General features: G+C 46.6%; 1 protein-coding gene across 1 annotated transcript in view; it reads left to right on the forward strand.

Annotated features, from left to right (window-relative positions):
- TRH (thyrotropin releasing hormone) overlaps positions 1-14684 on the forward strand; it is a 38935-nt gene extending 24251 nt beyond the window's left edge. Inside the window, exons 2-3 of the mRNA XM_063941232.1 lie at positions 10122-10322; positions 11695-14684. Of these exons, the coding sequence (XP_063797302.1) occupies positions 10127-10322; positions 11695-12239 (741 nt within the window). The 5' untranslated portion in view covers positions 10122-10126 and the 3' untranslated portion in view covers positions 12240-14684. The remainder of the gene's footprint in view (positions 1-10121; positions 10323-11694) is intronic.
- The last annotated feature ends 7040 nt before the right edge of the window (positions 14685-21724 follow it).

The raw sequence follows: 21724 nt of genomic DNA on the forward strand, positions 1-21724 counted from the left end.
TTTCAGTTTTGCACAGTTTGCTGACCACCAGTATATAATATATAGCAGTACGGTACAGTAGTCCACTGCTCTACATCTGTGTCGTCAAGTATACTACAAAAGTTCAGAAAAATGACCCAAAAATCTAAATTAAAAGCATCTGATGAGAAGCGTAAACTTGCCAATATGCCATTTACGACACGGAGTGGCAAGGAACAGCTGAGGCCCTGGCCTATGTTCATGGCTAGTGGTTCAGATTCACATGAGAATGGAAGCACTCATCCTCTCGCTAGAAAACTGCAGTGCCACTCCTAGATGGGCCAGGTGTTTGTGTCGGCCACTTGGGTCGCTTAGCTTAGCCATCCAGCGACCTTGGTGCACCTCTTTTTTTCTTTGCATCATGTGCTGTTTGGGGACTATTTTTTAAATCTGCCATCCTGTCTGACACTGCAGTGCCACTCCTAGATGGGCCAGGTGTTTGTGTCGGCCACTTGTGTCGCTTAGCTTAGCCATCCAGCGACCTTGGTGCACCTCTTTTTTTCTTTGCATCATGTGCTGTTTGGGGACTATTTTTTAAATCTGCCATCCTGTCTGACACTGCAGTGCCACTCCTAGATGGGCCAGGTGTTTGTGTCGGCCACTTGGGTCGCTTAGCTTAGTCACACAGCTACCTCATTGCGCCTCTATTTTTCTTTGCATCATGTGCTGTTTGGGGACTATTTTTTTGAAGTGCCATCCTGTCTGACACTGCAGTGCCACTCCTAGATGAGCCAGGTGTTTGTGTCGGCCACTTGGGTCGCTTAGCTTAGTCATCCAGCGACCTCGGTGCAAATTTTAGGACTAAAAATAATATTGTGAGGTGTGAGGTGTTCAGAATAGACTGAAAATGAGTGGAAATTATGGTTATTGAGGTTAATAATACTATGAGATCAAAATGACCCCCAAATTCTATGATTTAAGCTGTTTTTGAGGGTTTTTTGTAAAAAAACACCCAAATCCAAAACACACCCGAATCCGACAAAATAATTTCAGGGAGGTTTTGCCAAAACGCGTCCGAATCCAAAACACGGCCGCGGAACCGAATCCAAAACCAAAACCCGAAAAATTTCCGGTGCACATCACTAGTTATTACCGGGTTGAATACCGGGTCTGGTGCAGTGTGAATGGGAGCCGTTTCGATGTGACACGGCTCCCATTCACAGCATAGGGAGAGGCGGCGCAGGAGATGAGCTTATCTCCCAGCGCCGCCTCCACCCCCGCCCCTGCTGCTGCTGCGCCCCCCCGCTGCTATGGCAACCGACCCGGTATATTGCCGGGTCGGAAAGCCAGCAGAGAAGAGCAAATGCCGGATCCCACCCAGTAAGGACACGTTTCTCTTACCGGGTGGGATCCGGCATTTGCGATCTGAAAGCGGCATCAGTGTTGCACGCGCTGTTTTTGTTCACTACTTCTGTGCCAAGAAGGGAAAGAAAATAGTCAAACAACTTTGATTGGCACTGTATGAATGGTATGTAGTAGTACTGACGACAGTGAGAATGTCAGCACCAGGAGACCAACAGCGAATGCATTTAAAGCGCTACAACTGTACATACTGTATGATTAACCTTCATGTTTACAATACAACTGCCCATAAAATGCTTTAAGTATCGGTAGCATTTGATACTTGGCGCTCTCCCGGTGCCGCAGTCCTGGGTTCAAATACTGCTTGTCTACATTCTGAACGTCAGCAAGACGTATGTATCTCATGTGAATCACCATTACTGTATATCCTGATTCCGGGCAGTAAAAGTGCCAGGGCTATGTCTGGTTTTAGTTCTACGGTTTAATAGTAACACATCTTAGGATGGTAGCATTCCCAGAGGGGTACAAGGTAAACGTATATTACGGTTTTCTGCTGGTATTCTGAAAAGAAAAAATGTGGTTTGAGCAATCTTACCGCTCAATTTGCCATGGCAGATTCTTGACATATAATAGCCCTAAATTGGAGGACATTCTACAATCCTGCCTGATGGATGGACACACTAGGCATTATGGGAATTGTAGTTCAGGTGTGTTGATGGGATTTTTCTTTTTCTTCAAAAAGGTCTATAGCTGGTGCTCAGGGGGAACTGAAGTTGGCCGTATCACATATTTTTACTAGCGCATGCTCCTCAAAAGGGCTGTTCACTTGGCATTACGGCCAGAGACAGCCGGGGCCGGAGCATCAGCAGTAATTCCATCCTGCTCATTTAATCTAAAACAGCGGAGGACAGCACGGTCGCATGTCATGTGACTGCGTCAGTGGAAAACCCAACTGGTTGCTGACGCACCGCATACAACATAATTTAACTGGTTAAAGGGCTTCCTGACTTTTAAAGAGGTTGCCCTCCCCTTGGTAATGTCACATCCATCCTGTTGCAGATAGATGAGGGCATCTACTCTGGGTTCCCCTTCTTATTAGTGGTGCAAGATGTATGCTGGATGACTGAGGGACCACAGCTACAGGGAACCAATTAGCCTGTTCCAGATAATGGGTGTGTAGTGATGAGGCACCTTCGTTCCCATACACTTGCCACTAACCAGTACACTCCGCCTGAGATGCAGGGTTGAATGAGTCCTTCTGCCTAGGGTTGTCCAGCTTTCTGCTTACAGCAGACACCAGAGCCACAGGGGAGTATCTACCAACCAATAACTACACATGGAAGAGGAAGGTCAAGGGCCGAACAGTACATTCATGGGCTCCATAGAAAAGATTGGAGATGGGGCACAGCAATGCAAACCATCCTCCCACAAGTGCCTGTACATGCATAACGAAGCCTATAGGATAGGTGACATGGGACTACCGCCATTGCATGGGGTTACAAGCCCCTGCTACTCACGCAGCCTCATAGTGAGGCACTCTTGCCATGGCAGCAGCCCTTCCTCTGGTGAATGAGTGCGTCCTTTTAGGCAAAAACCGGGACTGTCACTCAAATAAAAAGAAAAATAGGATTGCCTTGGGAAGGCCTTATATTAAAACCCTACTTGAGAGAATTTCCAGAAGTTCTTGTTAGCCATACAGTAGGATGTCCTGGAGCAGAAGGCTAAGGGGGAGATTGAGAAAGACTGGTAGTGTTGCACTTAGCAACCAATCGGTTCCTATTGACAACGCCAGCACTTTTCATTGGTAGAAGTTTAGTAAATCTTCCCCTAGAAGTTGTATAATGTCAGATTTCTCTCAGCGGGGGGCACTGCACAACTCCATTAGTCGTATTGGGTTTTCACAGATTGTCCAATTAGGAGGACGTTTCAGTTTCTAAGTAGAATCAATCCATTATGACGGCGTCTGCGAAACATGTGATAAGCGATGGTGCAGCTTGTCTATCTCTATTGATCTGAGGGATGGTAAACAAAAAATCTATAACAGCTCGTCCCTGGCTAAAATCTTTCCCCCGCCCCTTGCGCACTATTTCCTCTGCTGCGGCAAGATGGAAGACATCTTTATTGCACCACCGGTTAACCTGTGATTTGCCATGCTTTACTATTCTCCTAGACTAATGTTCGGTAGGCCGTCCTCCCGGTTCCCTTCTGGACTTTTTGCACAGATGAGCGGGTGGGGGAGGGAGGGGGGATATGGCGCGATTCACTTGTGCGGTGCACACGAGGTGGGGGGTAAGGACGCTGCCGTAGCGCATGAAGCACATGAGATGAGACTGCAGCTTTTTGTTGTTTAATTAGTAATAGTTTCTTGGCATATTTTATATTTCTCTGCTTGCGGGCACCTGTCACCCCCTGTTAACCACATCATTGCGCGTCTTCTAATATTGCCTTTACTCCCTTCGCTACTCTTCAGTGCTGATTTCCTCTTTTGTACAGGAATATCTGATATTTTTATTACTGATTTCTCTATATATCGAGAAGTCTGAGAATTTGTTAAAACTACACTCATTAGGAAAAAAGGTATCCGGGCTCTAGGTCGACCATGTAAAGGTCGACGGTCATTAGGTCGACCACTACTTGTGGACATGCATTAGGTCTAAAAGGCCGACAGTGCAATTGGTTGACAGGTGCAAATAGTCCACACACACATGGGGGTCTATTCGCATGTCAGATCCTCTCCGACGGAGAGCATCCGACAATGCAGTAATCAATTTGCGGGTAAATCCCGTTTTCCACGATGCTGATCCGACTTTTTTTAAAGTCGGATTGACATTGTCGAAAACGGGACTAAACCTGTTGGATTTGGCCGCAAATCTGACAAAACACGTGGATCGGAATTGCCGACAAGTCAGAAAAATGGCAGCCTGACTGAATAGGTCAAATCATGATTGGAGCTAAAAATGTCGAAAACTGCCGTCTAGTCCAGGCGTGGCCAACCTGTGACTCTCCAGCTGTTGTGAAACTACACATCCCAGCATCCTCTTCCACAGTTCTAGCATTCCCTAATAGCAAAACCGTGGCAGGGCATGCTGGGACTTGGTAGTTTTACAACAGCTGGAGAGCCACAGGTTGGCCACGCCTAGACTAGACGGCAGTTCCGACTTAAATTGAATAGACCCCATGATCGCATTTTAATCCACTTTTTCATACTTTACCATCCACGTGGACGACTATTGGGAATAGTAAGCTTGCCTGAAGCATGGCGAGCGAAGCGAGGGGACACAGTACACTAATTGGGGTTCTACGTGCTTTGACGGTGAAAGCGACACCAAAAAAACATAAAAAAATATTTCTTCTACCTTTTTTGTGTTGACCTTTTTTTCATGTCGACCTTTTCACGTGTCGACCTTTTGGCCCTGTTGACCTTTCCTACTGTTGACCTTTTGTCGGGTCGACCTGTTCGTGTGTGGACCTTTTGATCCTGTCGACCTAATGCATGTTGACCAATAGTGGTCGACTTAATGACTGTAGACCCTTCTAATGTAGATCTGGGGATCCGTACCCGGAAAAAAACTAAGTATGCAGCGTTACACAGCAGATTGTAAGTTCCCAGGGTTCCGGGATTCAGCTATTAATGCTTATTCAGGAATGTGTCCTCATAGGATCTCATACAGGACAGAAAGATGGCCTGTATGGGTATACACCAACCAATCCACATAGGGGGTCATTCCGAGTTGATCGCTCTCTAGCTGCTTTTTGCAGCGCTGCGATCAGATAGTCGCCGCCTATAGGGGAGTGTATTTTCACTTTGCAAGTGTGCGATCGCATGTGCAGCCGAGCGCTACAAAAAAAGTGTGCAGTTTCTGAGTTGCCCAGAACTTACTTCAGCCTGTCCGGGCCCGAAATTGACGTCAGACACCTGCCCTGCAAACGCTTGGACACGCCTGCGTTTTTCCAAACACTCCCAGAAAACGGTCAGTTGCCACCCACAAACGCCTTCTTCCTGTCAATGTCCTTGCGATCAGCTGTGCAAATGGATTCTTCGCAAAATCCATCGCTCAGCAACGATCCGCTTTGTACCCGTACGACGTGCATGCGCATTGTGGTGCATACGCATGCGCAGTTTTGACCTAATCACACCGCAGCGAAAAAACCTAGCGTGCGATCAGGTCTGAATGACCCCCATAGTGCAAACATTAGAATAATAATAATAATAATAATAATAATAATAATAATATACTTTATTTGTCATTAACAAAATCAACAACGAAATGTCAATGAAAATACAATCAGAGCCTCACAATGCCATAAGATAACAGTAACACTATGCCACATTTTGGAAAACATTTGCACACAACCTAATGATCATTTAACAGCCGAACAGCAGTTGGAAAAAAGCTGTTAGACATGCGGTTTGTATGAGCGCGGATACTCCTGAACCGTTTTAAAGATGGCAATCTTTCGAAGATCAAACAATTTGGATGACTCTCATCAGTGAATATACTCCTAGCTTTCCTTAATACATTTCTAGTATACAAGTCCTTCATACTTGGCAGAGGCACCCCAGTGATCCTACTGGCAGTTTTAACCACCCTCTCGAAAGCTATTCGTTCCGCTACAGTGCAATTTCCAAACCACACTATCATCCCGTACGTTAAAACACTCTCTACAATGCTATGATAAAACCTAACTAAAGTGCTTGTGCTTAAACAAACAGCTCTAAGCCTCCTCAAAAAGAAAAGGCGTTGCTGCGCCTTTTTAATCAGAAAAAGACTGTTCAAAGACCAAGTTAAGTCATTTGTAATATATGTGCCCAAAAATTTAAAAGAGACCACCTCCTCAATCGGCTTTCCGTCCAAAGACACGGGAAATAATGGTCTATTACAACCCCGCCTAAAATCAACAACCATCTCCTTTGTTTTAGACGTGTTTAAAACCAAACAGTTTGCTTTACTCCATTCCAGTAAGCGTAAAATTTCGGATCTATAAAATGACTCATCGTTACCACTTATCAAACCGACAACCGCGTGTCGTCTGCAAATTTCACCACTTTAACGGAATCAAAGTTGAAAAACAATCATACGTAAATAGAGAATATAGTAGCGGGCTCAGGACACACCCTTGTGGGACCCCTGTACTTATACAGATCTCACCAGACCCAATCAGAGATAAGCTTTATCCAATCCATTGCAAGTCAGGCTAATAAAAGTGGAAGAATACCGACGCCAGGATCCCGAAGGCAAAAATAGCAACAGCTGCGCCAGGGCTATTTCCACTCATGGGTTTCCATCCCCAACCCAAAGTAAATACGTGATTGTTTGCTCTGGGCTACAATACATTTCTAAACCTTCCTATCTGACCCCATTCATTCTCATGATTCTATTGCTTATATTAGAGGTCCTTCTCTTAAGGTGAGTACACTAGACACTAGACGATATCGTGTACGAAAAGCCGGATTCTGACACATCGTTGACGATATCGTCCAGTGTGTATGCTCTATGTTGTCGACGATGCGCGCTCAGCATGCAGGTCCGACAGGCGACATCACCAGCAAGGGCCATGTTGCCGAATGCAGCATGGCCCCCAGTCCCCCGCCGTCGCTGCCAGCATCAGCAGGTGTGTATGCACTTGCTGATGTCGGCATCCCCCGCCGGGTCCGTCGCTGACATTTGCGCATCGAGCTAGTGTGTACCTACCATATCTGTTCTGATCCCCATAAATTTGATTGTGATATTACAGCATGTATTGATTTTGTTACATTATCTTCACGTTAACACCAACGACAACCAAAAAAGTTAAAGGATATACTGTATATTTACATTTTAATGAAGATTTGTCAGCAGATATACATATGGGGGGCCGACGCCTAAACAGAGCTTTTATTTCTCCGCTTTTATTCTATTACCCAGGAGAGGGTGCGGAAGATCCTCAGGGATCACGGGTTCTATTTACTAAGCCTTGTATGGAAAGAAAGTGGAGAGAGATAAAGTACCAGCCAATCAGCTCTTGTCATTTTTCACACACAGCCTGTGACGTGAGAGTTAGGTGCTGATTGGTTGGTACTTTATCTCTCTCCACTTTCTTTCCATACAAGGCTTAGTAAATAGACCCCTATTTATGTTACTGTTGACTCCTTGATCCACATCAGTGCTTTAAATGCTCCGTAAGATGTGCAGAGAGCGGAGAGCACAGGTTTACAACAGGAGGGCTGGCAGTACCGGCAGAGGGATTAGCATACTCTGTGGGCTGATTAGAATCCTGGCCCTCATTCCGAGTTGTTCGCTCGCTAGCTGCTTTTAGCAGCTTTGCACACGCTAAGCCGCCGCCTACTGGGAGTGAATCTTAGCTTCTTATAATTGCGATCGAAAGATTCGCAATGTTGCGATAAGACATCTCTGTGCAGTTTCTGAGTAACTCGAAACTTACTCGGCATCTGCGATCAGTTCAGTGCTTGTCGTTCCTGGTTTGACGTCACAAACACACCCAGCGTTCGCCCAGACACTCCTCCGTTTCTCCAGCCACTCCCGCGTTTTTCCCAGAAACGGTAGCGTTTTTCAACACACATCCATAAAACGTCCAGTTTCCGCCCAGAAACACCCACTTCCTGTCAATCACATTACGATCACCAGAACGAAGAAAAAACCGTGAGTAAAATTCCTAACTGCATAGCAAATTTACTTGGCGCAGTCGCAGTGCGGACATTGCGCATGCGCACTAAGCTGAAAATCGCTGCGATGCGAAGAAATTTACCGAGCGAACAACTCGGAATGACCCCCACTATGTGCTGATTAGCATATTAGTCGCTTTCCTTGTTGAACTCTCTCCTGACCAAATGCTGTAGTACAATACAACTCAGTGGTAAACGCGGGATTTCTACAGGGGGGTTTCCAAATGTAGTTCACAATCTCCTACTCTGCAGAAGTCTGGGAGAGTGGCAGAAGAACCTAGTAATAACCCTGGACATTTATGTAAACATTGGTATTTTTATACACTGTATACTGTATGGAATACAGTAGTAATATTTAACACTATAGATGGTCTATAGCAGAGTATCCCAAACGCGGTCCTCAAGGCACCCCAACGGTCCTGGTTTTAAATGTATCCATGCTTGGCCACAGAGGACTTAATTAGCACCTCAGTCAATTTGATTTAACCATCTGTGTTGAGCCATGGATATACCTAAATCATGGACTGTTGGGGTGCCTCGAGGACCGCGTTTGGGAACCACTGCCTATAGTATAAGCTGTAGCAAACATATTTAAATAATCTAAATAAGTGGTCAGCAAAGGTTAAACATACTATAATAAATAAATACACAAACATAATAGAACCAGTACTACACTTTCTAAGCACACATTCTCCCACCTCATGGTAAGGCTTCTGTCTCTTCTTCCTGCTAGCTACTCTCTGGTCTGGTTCACTGATTGAGCACTCAGATCCACACACACAGTAAACTGGGTAGAAAAAACTGCTAACACTGGACATGTGCATCAGCTTTGCTCTGTCCCTTAAACTGCATGATGTGGCGGCAGCTCTAGTAATCGTATTATATACCATTGCCATTGTTGTCAAAATCTGAGCCATTTGTCAAGATGAGGGGAGTTTCCGGGCAACTCCCCCCCCCCCCCCCCCCCTCCCGCGTTTGCCTATGCATCGTAATACCACTGCTCAATACCCAATCTATTTTCTGTTGGAGAACGTTACTGTATGTGCAATGATACAGAAGCATTCCGACATGTACTGTAATATAAAGGGAATTCTTCAATTTCATGTATTTGCTGAATAGTTTTAAAATCATTCCTCAAAGCTGGTGCAGAGAAAGAAAGGTTTTGTAGTTTGCAGCAACCAATCAGACTGCAACAGTCATTTTTATGGGTCTGGGACTCAGGGTCGACACACCTTATGTCGACGCCAATTGGTCGACACACCTTAGGTCGACGTGGACAAAAGGTCAACATGGACAAAAGGTCGACAGGAACAAGGTCGACATGGAAAAAGGTCGACATGAGTTTTTTTATGTTTTTTTGGTGTCGTTGTCTTCGTAGAGTGACCAGGAACCCCAATTAGTGCACCGCGTCCCCTCGCATGGTGAGCTTCGCTCGCCATGCTTCGGGCATGGTGCCTTCGCTCCGCTACCGCTTCGCTCGGCACACTTTACCGTTCCAATCGTAGTCCACGTGGATCGTTAAGTATGAAAAGGTTCAAAAAAAGAAAAAAAAATCGTGAAAAACCCATGTCGACCTTTTTCCATGTCGACCTTGTTCCTGTCGACCTTTTGTCCATGTCGACCTAAGGCGTGTCGACAAATTGGCGTCGACCTAAGGTGTGTCGACCTTTGTGCTGTCAACCTGGAGTCCGGATACCCATTTTTATATTGGAGAAAATGGAAGGCAATATTTTATGCTGGAAGCCCAGCACCTCTGACAATTGCACTTCCCTCTTTGTCACCAAGGTTAATGCTTAACCACAATGTGTGAAACCTGATTTTACAGGCATAGTAATTTGGGATTTTGGGGAGATTTCATTACAGCTAAAATTACAGAGTGTGCCGCATTCTGGAGACAGGTTTAAGGCTTGTATATAATTGTGTTGATATGTAATAATTAAATGCAAATCCTGCTATTTTCTTTAAAGAAACAAGTAGTGAGATCATATTATAGCGGCGTCCGTGGATTACAGACTGCTTTGTGGCGATGATTATTTGCAGGGCGATGTGGTTATCTGCAACGCCCGACTGTACGGCATTATGGATTCATTCATAGGAGAGGAGAGTGCCACTAATTATGTTCTCTTCTGCGTTGCAGTTGCGATGCTGACCGCCTGGTGGCTGTTAGTAATAGGATCAGCTTTGTCGTACATGGTGGGGGCAGAGGACCAGCCTCTGCCTGAAGAAGAGGTGACCCTACCGGATGACCCCGCGGACCTGGCCAACGTGCTGAAAAGAGCGCAGGGGGCCCTGATACGCAGCATTCTCCACAGAATTGAAGAGGAACAGAGTGGCAGAGGTGCGTGGAAGCAGCAACACACTAGTTTATACTCAATTGTTAGAGTGTGGCCACCGTCTACACACAGTGGGGGGCAGACATTAGGGCTAATTCAGACCTGATCGCTCGCTAGGGTTTTTTTGCAGTCCTACGTTCGCATAGTCGCCGCCCATAGAGGAGTGTATTTTTGCTGTGCAAGTGTGTGAACGTATGTGTAGCCGAGCTGTACAAACAGATTTTGTGCAGTCTCTGAGTAGCCCAGGACTTACTCAGCCGCTGCGATCACTTCAGCCTGTCCGGAACCGGATGTCAGTGCCACCCCCCACCCGCAGAAGTGCAGAAGCATCGCACAGCGGCGATGCTTTTGCACTTTAGGAGTAGCTCCCGACCAGCGCAGCTTTAGCGTGCTGGCCGGGAGCTACTCATCGCTCCCCGGCCTGCAGCCGCTGCGGCCCGCCCCCGCACGGTCCGCAACAGCGCCATTTTCCCGGAGATCCGCGCATGCACAGTAGAGTCAGAGCCCTCTAGTGCTCAGACTCTACAGTGCTCCTGCAGAGAGGAGGGGGCCCATACGGAGGAGGCAGCATGGGCCTCCTCCTCTCTTAAAGCGCCCTTGGCCCACAAGGTACTAGGAGGAGTGACCAAGCAGGGGGTGTATGGCTAAACCCATCGGGGATATCAGGGCCCTCTTTACATGTTGCATCACCTGCCAAAGGGGGTGTGATCATGTTAAACTGGGGGCGGGGGTCCTCGGCAGCCTGGACCACATAAAGGACTGGTATTTTGCACTGGGACCCCCTCCCCATCACATCACTCCTGACCTTGGGTACCAAAACGTTAAATATCCTATAACTTCTTGTATGCCACAATAAAAAAATAATGGGACCCCCCCCCCCCCCCATAAACTATTACCTACATACCAGGGATGTGCGGTGAGCTAACTGGCTCAGGAGGCACTGGCTAACCCCAGAGCCAGATTTCCATGCATTATATAAATCAAAGGGTACATCTGGACATTATACACAGGTACAGCAGTATAAACTCCTGGAAATTTGGTGAGTTTTGATCATAGATGTGCGGAAAAGATAAGCAGGATAGGCACTGTCTCACCTGCCATAGACTATAAAAATTATTAGAATAATGCAAAGAAGATATTTCAAACAAATTATCAGTATTTTTCATATATTTTATTCAGTCAATACTCTGGTTTAAACGAAAGTATGACAGGAAAGGCTCTGCCTCACCTACCTCACCCCACCGCACGTCACTGGTACATACAGAGGACAGAAGTGATACAATAGACATAGAAAGAGACTTTAGCACAATATTTCATTTACACAATTCTGGAGTCCAGCTATGTAGATTGATCTGGTGTCAACTTGTTTTTTTGTAGACACAGACTCCCCCATGACGGAATGGATCTCCAAGAGGCAGCACCCAGGTAAAAGATTCTTTGAGGATGTGGAGAAGAGACAACACCCAGGCAAAAGAGAAGATGGCGATTCGTACCTGGAGCTGCCAAAGAGGCAGCACCCAGGAAGAAGATCTCCCCTAGGGGATCAGCTTATGGATAACTCTAACCCTCCCTTGGGTTTCCTGACTGAGGTCTCCAAAAGGCAACACCCAGGCAAGAGGAATCCGGGCTACACCAAGCGTCAGCATCCAGGAAAGAGAGGGTGGGATGATGATGATGAAGACAGCGAGATGGAAGACCTTCAAGACATAGAGAAACGCCAGCACCCTGGTAAGAGGTATCTAGAGACAGAGAACTTTGACTATGTGCCCCCATGTGAAGGGCAAGACCCTTTCAACTGCAGCAAGGGAAGTCTTCTGCTGGAGCTCCTAGACAATGTGAACAGGGGGAGGCTGGAAGAGAAGCGGCAGCACCCCGGGAGGAGGTCAGCTTGGGAGGCGGAGGACCCTGCAACCCAGAAGTAATTGCCCCTACATTCCTGAGACCAGTTAAAACAACACCACAACTGACCCCTCCACGTCTGGAGACCAACACGATTCTACCTGCAACTATAAGTCCACATGTGAAACCCCCCTTACCCTCTAACACATACCCCCGGCACTGTGTCTACAGGGTACCAGCATATGTAACATCTCGGCACTACATTCTGGTGTAAGACGGTAACATTCCTCAGTCTCTACCAACAACTCACCCAACCGGTCAGGGACACTAGATTGCTATTAATATTCTTTAATTTGACGATAGATATAATTATTTTACTCTTGTATTGGTGGTTTAATACAGATTGAGGTCCGTTCTACGGGGGTCATTCCGAGTTGTTTGCTCGTTATTTTTTTTTAGCTACGGAGCGATTAGTCGCAAACTGCACATGCGCAATGTATGCAGCGCGCCTGCGCCAAGTAAATTAGCGCAAAAGTTTGGTATTTTACTCACGGCGTAACTAAGTTTTTTCATCGTTCTGCTGATCGGAGTGTGATTGACAGGAAGTGGGTGTTTCTGGGCGGAAACTGTCCGTTTTCTGGGAGTGTGCGGAAAAACGCAAGCGTTTCAGGGAAAAATGCGGGAGTGTCTGGAGAAACGGGGGAGTGTCTGGGCGAACGCTGGGCGTGTGTGTGACATCAAACCAGGAACGAAACTAACTGAACTGATCGCTATTTGTGAGTAGGTCTGGAGCTACTCAGAAACTGCTAAGAAATTTCTATTCGCAATTCTGCTAATCTTTCGTTCGCACTTCTGCTAAGCTAAGATACACTCCCAGTAGGTGGCGGCTTAGCGTGTGCAATGCTGCTAAAAGCAGCTAGCGAGCGAACAACTCGGAATCACACCCTACATTCACTCCTCCTTGTGTGTCAATGTCAGAGTAGATAAAGAAAATAGATCAGGCCCATATTAAATTTAAAATTCACATCTCTCAGATTAAGGGCCACATGGGTCTGGTGCTGAAAATGTTAAAGGGCCTTTGTGCGAAGCGGAGGAGGTGTGACCAGTGCAGTGTGGGTGGCATTTAATTCTCTCTACATGTCATGTCGGACACCGGACAGAGACAGGTCAGGCGAGATTAGGGATGGCTAAGACACGTCACAATGCAAGGCAGCTTTATTTCCCAATAAAATATAGATTGTGTCGCCCATTGTCCTGCTTCCGCCACAGCCCCAGTTTCCACGCGAGAATTTTGCAAACGTGTGAAAGTCTGACCACATTGTAGTAAAAGCGAACTAAAGTATCTTTTCATCGTAGCCTAACAATGGCCCTCATTCCGAGTTGTTCGCTCGGTATTTTTCATCGCATCGCAGTGAAAATCCGCTTAGTACGCATGCGCAATGTTCGCACTGCGACTGCGCCAAGTAACTTTACTATGAAGAAAGTATTTTTACTCACGGCTTTTTCTTCGCTCCGGCGATCGTAATGTGATTGACAGGAAATGGGTGTTACTGGGCGGAAACACGGCGTTTCAGGGGCGTGTGGCTGAAAACGCTACCGTTTCCGGAAAAAACGCAGGAGTGGCCGGGGAAACGGTGGGAGTGCCTGGGCGAACGCTGGGTGTGTTTGTGACGTCAACCAGGAACGACAAGCACTGAAATGATCGCACAGGCAGAGTAAGTCTGGAGCTACTCTAAAACTGCTAAGTAGTTAGTAATCGCAATATTGCGAATACATCGGTCGCAATTTTAAGAAGCTAAGATTCACTCCCAGTAGGCGGCGGCTTAGCGTGTGTAACTCTGCTAAATTCGCCTTGCGACCGATCAACTCGGAATGAGGGCCAATATACAGTCTCCAAAGCAACACCTCAAACCATTGCTGCAAAAAGATTCCAAATCATAGCAAGACTGACGCTACATGTTAATTTGATCACTTGAATATTATTATTATCATTATTATTATTACTACTAATTACCTGTGATTCATATAGCACACACATTGTACGCATCAACATGTAAACGCCACACAGAGAACATGCAAACTCCACACGTTCCACTCTTTTTGATTATAGTTTCAGGATAAGGAAACAGGAGTAAAGATGTTTAATTCCCCTTTATATGTGATCTGTACATTCTCGTTGGATATTTGCACATCTACAGAATACCCCTTGTGCGGTTAATAAAGAGTGTCAGAGTAATTTTGCATCTGTCTGGTCACCCAGCAGCGGCAACCTCTAGATTATAGCATTAGTTATCGGAATCCCAGTATCCACATCTAGAACTCGTGTAGACAGTAAATGTTCGATGGACCCTAGAATAATTGTACATTCTCTTTCCTGTTAGTTTTAGTACATTAGGCAGAGGCCTTGCCAAAGCCTACAGGCCAACAACAAGACGCTTTAAGTGTGTGTGTGTGTGTGTGTGTGTGTGTGTGTGTGTGTGTGTGTGTGTGTATGTGTGTGTGTGTGTGTGTGTGTGTGTGTGTGTGTTGTCAATTGTATTACAACAGTTGGTTTATAGATTGTGACATTTATAGATGATTTATGCAACCGATAGTTCTTCAAAATGTTATTCAGACAATTAAATATAGATTGCTGTCTAACCACATATTGTACATCTAATTAAGCAGTCACTGAGGGACGCATATTCCTCCATTGTCACCCACAATTATATAACTTTATAGAATACATCTATTACTTCTATAGTACATTGGGGGTCATTCCGAGTTGATCGCTCGCTACGGATTTTCGCAGCGCAGCGATTATGGCAGAACGGGGCTAATTTGCGTATGCAACGCAATGCACAGGCGCGTCGTACAAGTACAAACAGCTTTGTGGTTTTGCACAGGTTCTAGCGACGCTTCCAGTCGCACTGGCGGACGCAAGGAGATTGACAGGACGTGGGAGTTTCTGGGTGTCAACTGACCGTTTTCTGGGAGCGTTTGGGAAAACGCAGGCGTGGCCGGGCATTTGCTGGGCGGGTATCTGACGTCATTTTTGGGACCTTCGTCGCAGCAATCATCGCACAGAATAAGTAACTACAGGGCTGGTCCTGTTCTGCACAAAATGTGTTTGCTGCCGCGCGGCTGCACAGGCGTTCGCACTCCTGCATAGCAAAAATACACTGCCCCGTGGGCGGCGACAATGCGTTTGCACGGCTGCTAAAAGTAGCTAACGAGCGATCAACTCGGAATGAGGGCCAATAGCTCTACACTTCAAACTGTTTGTAACAATGAGAACGATATAAAACAAACTGTAAATGTGACATCAGAACATATGTGATGACATCAGAACCAAGAAAGGTTTAAGCCACCATTACACTAATTATAAGAAAATAACAAAAGGCACAAAATGACACTTTAATGCATTAATTAATGCAATGAGTGCCGGTCTGAACTAAGCTTCAATAAGGTGGAGAGATATAAAGCACCAGCCAATCAGCTCCTAACTGCCATATTTCCAACAGGGCCTGTGACATGGCAGTTAGGAGCTGATTAGCTGGCACTGTATCACCCTCCACTTTTGTCACTTTATAAGGCTTAGTACATCTGGCCCTATGCAGCAAAAATTCCATTTACAAATTCTGCACACACATTTCATTTCATTGATACGCTATGATATATAAATGTGCCTGAGATAATTTGTGGCACACTTTACCATGCTATATGGTTCTAGTATAAATGATTGACACTGTCGACACCACAACAGTTCTGATGTTGATATTGTCCAAATGCCAACAGGCAACAGGCCGACACTGTCAGAAAGTCGACAGGTGAAGTGCCGACACTGTCAGAATGCCGACATGAGGGTTAGGCTGTGGGCGGGAGGGTCAGGGTTATTACCACGTTGTTATTGGTATTATTTATCAATTAAGTTATGCCTATCTATATCTTATACTACATACATGACCTACAGTACTTACGGTGTTCTTCACAGTTACTGTAGATTGCCAGGCCGGCCTATGTGCTTGTGTCACCTCTGTACATGGGCCCTCATTCCGAGTTGATCGGTCGCAAGGCGAATTTAGCAGAGTTACACACGCTAAGCCGCCGCCTACTGTGAGTGAATCTTAGCATCTTAAAATTGCGACCGATGTATTCGCAATATTGCGAGCACAAACTACTTAGCAGTTTTAGAGTAGCTCCAGACTTACTCTGCCTGTGCGATCAGTTCAGTGCTTGTCGTTCCTGGTTTGACGTCACAAACACACCCAGCGTTCGCCCAACCACTCCCCCGTTTCTCCGGCCACTCCTGCGTTTTTTCCGGAAACGGTAGCGTTTTCAGCCACACGCCCATAAAACGCAGTGTTTCCGCCCAGTAACACCCATTTCCTGTCAATCACATTACGTTCGCCGGAGCGATGAGAAAGCCGTGAGTAAAAATACTTTCTTCATAGCAAAGATACTTGGCGCAGTCGCAGTGCGAATATTGCGCATGCGCACTAAGCGGAATTTCACTGCGATGCGATGAAAAATACCGAGCGAACGATTCGGAATGAGGGCCATGGATACAAAGTATACTTGCCTACCTGACCCTCTCAATGAGGGAGAATATGTTCTGTTCCTGGACTTTCCTGGCAATGTATGATTGCCATCACCTGTGGTGAGCTAATTAATTGATAAGAAAGGTGTTTCACTACAGGTGATGGCAATCATACATTACCAGGAAAGTCCAGGAACAGAGCATTTTCTCCCTCATGGAGAGGGGTCAGGTAGGCAAGTATGATACAAAGGCAGCGTAGAGAACCCGCGCTGTCTAGGGTGAACAGATAAGCTATGGCGTGTAGTAAAGGTTGCAATAGGGTGCGTGCAAACCAGTAAATTAAGTTTTCTGAACCTCCGGGAAGAGGCAGCCACGTCAGCACAGCAGTGGGCGATGCTAGAGGCGTGGCTTATCATAAGGGGTGGGGAGGGGCGTGACACGATGAAAGATACTTTGGCAGGGGGCGTGGATAAATGTTTGCGTCATCGTAGCCCCCACTGCGCTTGGCTATGATGATGCGATTCAGCGCAAATCACGTCATCGATTACCCGGTCTGCCCACTTTACTCAGTAAGTGGGTGGCTGGGTGGCAGGGTGTAGGCTGCTCCGGGAAACTCGCCCACTTTCCCGGGGGCCAGGAGTGCCACCCGATTTTCAGGAGAGTAGACAAGTAGGGTGTTAAACTTATAATAGGTGGACCAATAGGTGCCCACTGCCGTCATCGCAGATCCGAGTGCTGCGTCGGAAGACGCAGACACTGGCCTCAAACTCGCTTGCCACCGCCAAACGGTATAGTGGGCACTGCGAGTGAAGTCGAGATCTGCCATGAACGAGATCTGCGCATGAATTACACCCTAAATCATCAGATCTATGGGGGTAATTCAGAGTTGATCGTAGCAGCAAATTTGTTAGCAGTTGGGCAAAACCATGTGCACTGCAGGGGGGGGGGGGGGGGGGGGGGCTGATGTAACATGTGCAGAGAGAGTTAGTTTTGGGTGGGGTGTGTTCATACTGAAATCTAAATTGCAGTGTAAAAATAAAGCAGGCAGTATTTACCCTGCACAGAAACAATATAACCCACCCAAATCTAACTCTCTCTGCACATGTTACATCTGCCCCAACTGCAGTGCACATGGGGGGTCATTCCGACCTGATCGCACGCTAGGTTTTTTCGCTGAGGTGCAATCAGGTCAAAACTGCGCATGCGTATGCACCGCAATGCGCAGGCGCGTCGTACGGGTACAAAGCGGATATTTGCTGAGCGATGGATTTAACGAAGAATTCATTCGCACAGCCGATCGCAAGGAGATTGGCAGGAAGAGGGCATTTGTGGGTGGCAACTGGCCGTTTTCTGGGAGTGGTTGGAAAACGCAGACGTGTCCAAGCGTTTGCAGGGCGGGTGTCTGATGTCAATTCCCGGCCCAGACAGGCTTAAGTGATCGCAGCGGCTGAGTAAGTCCTGGGCTACTCAGAAACTGCACAAAAGTTTTTTGTACCGCCCGGCTGCACAAGCGTTCGCACACTTGCAAAGCAAAAATACACTCCCCTATAGGCGGCGACTATCTGATCGCAGCGCTGCAAAAAGTAGCTAGTGAGCGACCAACTCGGAATGACCCCCATGGTTTTGCCCAACTGGTAACAAATTTGCTGCTGCGATCAGGTCTGAATTACCTACTATGTCACACGGCCCAGCTTATTGTGTAGAAAGTGATATAATAACACTAACACAATCCCTCCACACCCTGGATGCAATTGTATTGGGTGTGTAACTTGCCTTCTGTTACGTGTATAGAAAATGCTCCCAAAAAGAACAATTATAATCACTTCTCTCTTGGGTATAAAAATTAAATGAATGTGAAAAATTATTTTTCTAGGCAAAAGATGTTTTTTTTGTGTTGTTGGTAAAAATATGTATTCTGTACATAACTATTTTAATATTGATCTTGAAAGCCTGTATATATAAAGCATGGTCCTGTATATGCTACAATAAAGGTTGCATCTGAAGACCTACAGTCTCCCCACAGAACTTCTTCCTGCAGATATCACAGCGTCATGTCAGAAGAAAATTTACAGCGCCTCCATGTGATCAGCTGACTTCCACCTTGCTATAACCTGATTGGTCAGATGTTTGTCTTAACAGGGTTTACTAAATAAAGCAAAAAATAAATAAAAAATAAATCACTGTTCTATAATCCCGGTTGTACCGAAGCCATCATGGCACTAGGGCCTGGGCCAAGGGGATTGGGGCTGTGGCCAACGTGTGGCTGGGTAAACTGTGTCTGATTTTAATTCTGGGAATGCTGTAAGATGTGTGAATATATAGGAGTATGGTATATCTGACTAGACTTAAGTATGGACGCACGGACAGAACAGTGCATTGCTGCACCGCAAAGCAAATTTTTGTAGGGTTCCGGCAACTGCAGCTGCCGCCTAGCGAGAAGAGCGGGGGAACTGTTTGCAGCTTATGTGGTCAGGGGCCTCTGCAGAATAGGCCTCCGATCTGTTCTTGTGATAGCAAGGTGGGGGCTTTGGAGCGGAGAAGGAGGCTTATATAGTGAATTTTGGGCATCACTCTCGGAGGCAACAAAATATGGGAATTTAAACAAAAGAATGTCAAGGTCTAAGGGGGTCATTCCGAGTTGATCGCTCGCTAGCAACTTTTTGCAGCGCTGCGATCAGGTTAAATCTCAGCAAAACTGCACATGTGTATGCACCGCAATGCGCAGGCGCGTCGTACGGGTACAAAGAGGATCGGTTCTGGGCAATGGATTTAAAGAAGAATCCTTTCGCACAGCCGATCGCAAGGTGATTGACAGAAAGAGGGCGTTTATGGGTGTCAACTGACCGTTTTCTGGGAGTGGTTGGAAAAACGCAGGCGTGTCCAAGCGTTTGCAGGGCGGGTGTCTGACGTCAATTCCGGGACCAAAAAGACTGAAGTGATCGCAGCGGCTGAGTAAGTCCAGAGCTACTCAAAAACTGCAAAAAAACGTTTTTGTGCCGTCGGCTGCAAAAGCGTTCACACACTTGCAAAGCGAAAATACACTCCCCTATAGGCGGCGACTATCTGATCGCAGCGCTGCAAAAAGTTGCAGCGAGCGATCAACTCAGAATGACCCCCTTAATTAGGGCTTTTTGTGGTCATGACATTCTTACAATGTGCAACACAAGGCCATTACTCCTATGATACAAAATAAACATCTCATCTCAGGTGAGCTGGACCAAAGCACCACCAAGACAAAGTTTATCACCTCATCTTACAAACACTACCGTGGCTTTGACCTTGCCTATCTCGGAGGCTCCGGCCAACCGCTCTATGATGAAAGAAAGGAAAGAACATAAGTGATTGCTGTAACCTTACACTATCAATTACAGCAGAGTGCGGCAACTGGAGGGCTGGTGGAGAAGGGGCAGGATGACCGGTGCCAGCTGTGGGGAAATAAGGAATCGGAAAGCCGCTGGCACAGCACATTTACCCCAAACTTCCCAGCACATGTAATTATAACTGTGCAAGACAGAAGTTTAGACTCAGTGGTCCTCTAGCTTACTTACGGCATGTTCCATTTTTAATTTTATACCACAGGGAATAACTATGACAAAGTGACTGTCTCCTCTCAGGCAGGTAACAGGTCCACTTTACAGACCTCGTATCTCCTTCTTGACCTGAAGCTGGAAAATACTTCATTCAACCAATCTCCTGAGCGCCTGTGACTGTGATGAATCAGTCATGTAGCGTAGATCTGGGACACCTGGGACCATCACTCATGAATATCTTCCTCACCCTACCTCTAATTAGATGCCCAATCAATTAATGGAAAAGACTTGGGCAATTAGCCGCTCGAGAGGAAATCTTCAAACGCTGCCAGTTAAATCTCTGTTTCCAGATTTATGCGAGCAGGTACTTCTAATCTGCCGACTGATCAAAGCCAGAGGGTCTGCCTCCCCTCCCTGCACACTGTACCCCCTGGTGCTTTCATTAACGTTCCATCTCCAATCCTAATGAGAGGAGAAGCGGAACATGTGAACCATGGCTCTCGGAAAATAGTAAGTCAGAGAACTGTTACTTGAATGCAATGAACGGTGCTGCAATACAAGATTTTCCAGGTCACCGTAGTCTGCGGCTGGGTTCTATTCTAGACTAGGGTAGCATAGACGTGAACACTGACAATGCCCATTTTGCCCAATGTTCATGGACAATGGGGTTAATGATGTATTAATGCACACTTTACATCTCTCTAATGACTATATAAAAATGAACATTTCCATTGCAGGAGCTGAACATCGGGCAGATGGCTACCTGTTGGCCCTCATTCCGATTTGATTGCTCGCTAGCTACTTTTAGCAGCCGTGCAAACGCATAGTCGCCACCCACAGGGGAGTGTATTTTCACTTTGCAGGAGTGCGAACGCCTGTGCAGCCGCACTGGCAGCAAACACAATTTGTGCAGAACAAGACCAGCACTGTAGTTATATATTCTGTGCGATGATTGCTGCGACGAGTGACACGGTAATGACGTCAGATACCCGCCCAGCAAACGCCCGGTCACGCCTGTGTTTTCCCATACACTCCCAGAACACGGTCAGTTGACACCCAGAAACTCCCAATTCCTGTCAATCTCTTTGCGTTCGCCAGTGCGACTGAAAGCGTCGCTAGAACCTGTGCAAAACCACGATGCTCATTGTACCCGTACGCCGCGCCTGCGCATTGCGGTGCATTTGCATGCGCAGTTTTGCCGTTTTTTTAACTGCTCGCTATGCAGCGAACAACGGCAGCTAGTGATCAACTCGGAATGAGGGCCGTTAAGTCAGTACTGTACCCATTGGGTACTCGGACAAAAAAATGACATTTGAGTGCCATGATGACACTCAGCTACACAGAATGTGCCACCATATCTTTAGGCTCATCAATGTAGGTTGGGGTAGGGATGGTTTGTGGCCGAAGGTCAGGTTTCACCACGGATGGGGGAGGTACAATGACGCACATCGGTGACTGAGTCCTGACGGTAGAGGTGAGCGCATGGGCGGCAGCCAACCATCAGTAATTTCCTTGCTGA

This window comes from Pseudophryne corroboree, chromosome 9 (genome assembly GCF_028390025.1).
Source record: "Pseudophryne corroboree isolate aPseCor3 chromosome 9, aPseCor3.hap2, whole genome shotgun sequence".
NCBI lineage: Eukaryota > Metazoa > Chordata > Amphibia > Anura > Myobatrachidae > Pseudophryne > Pseudophryne corroboree.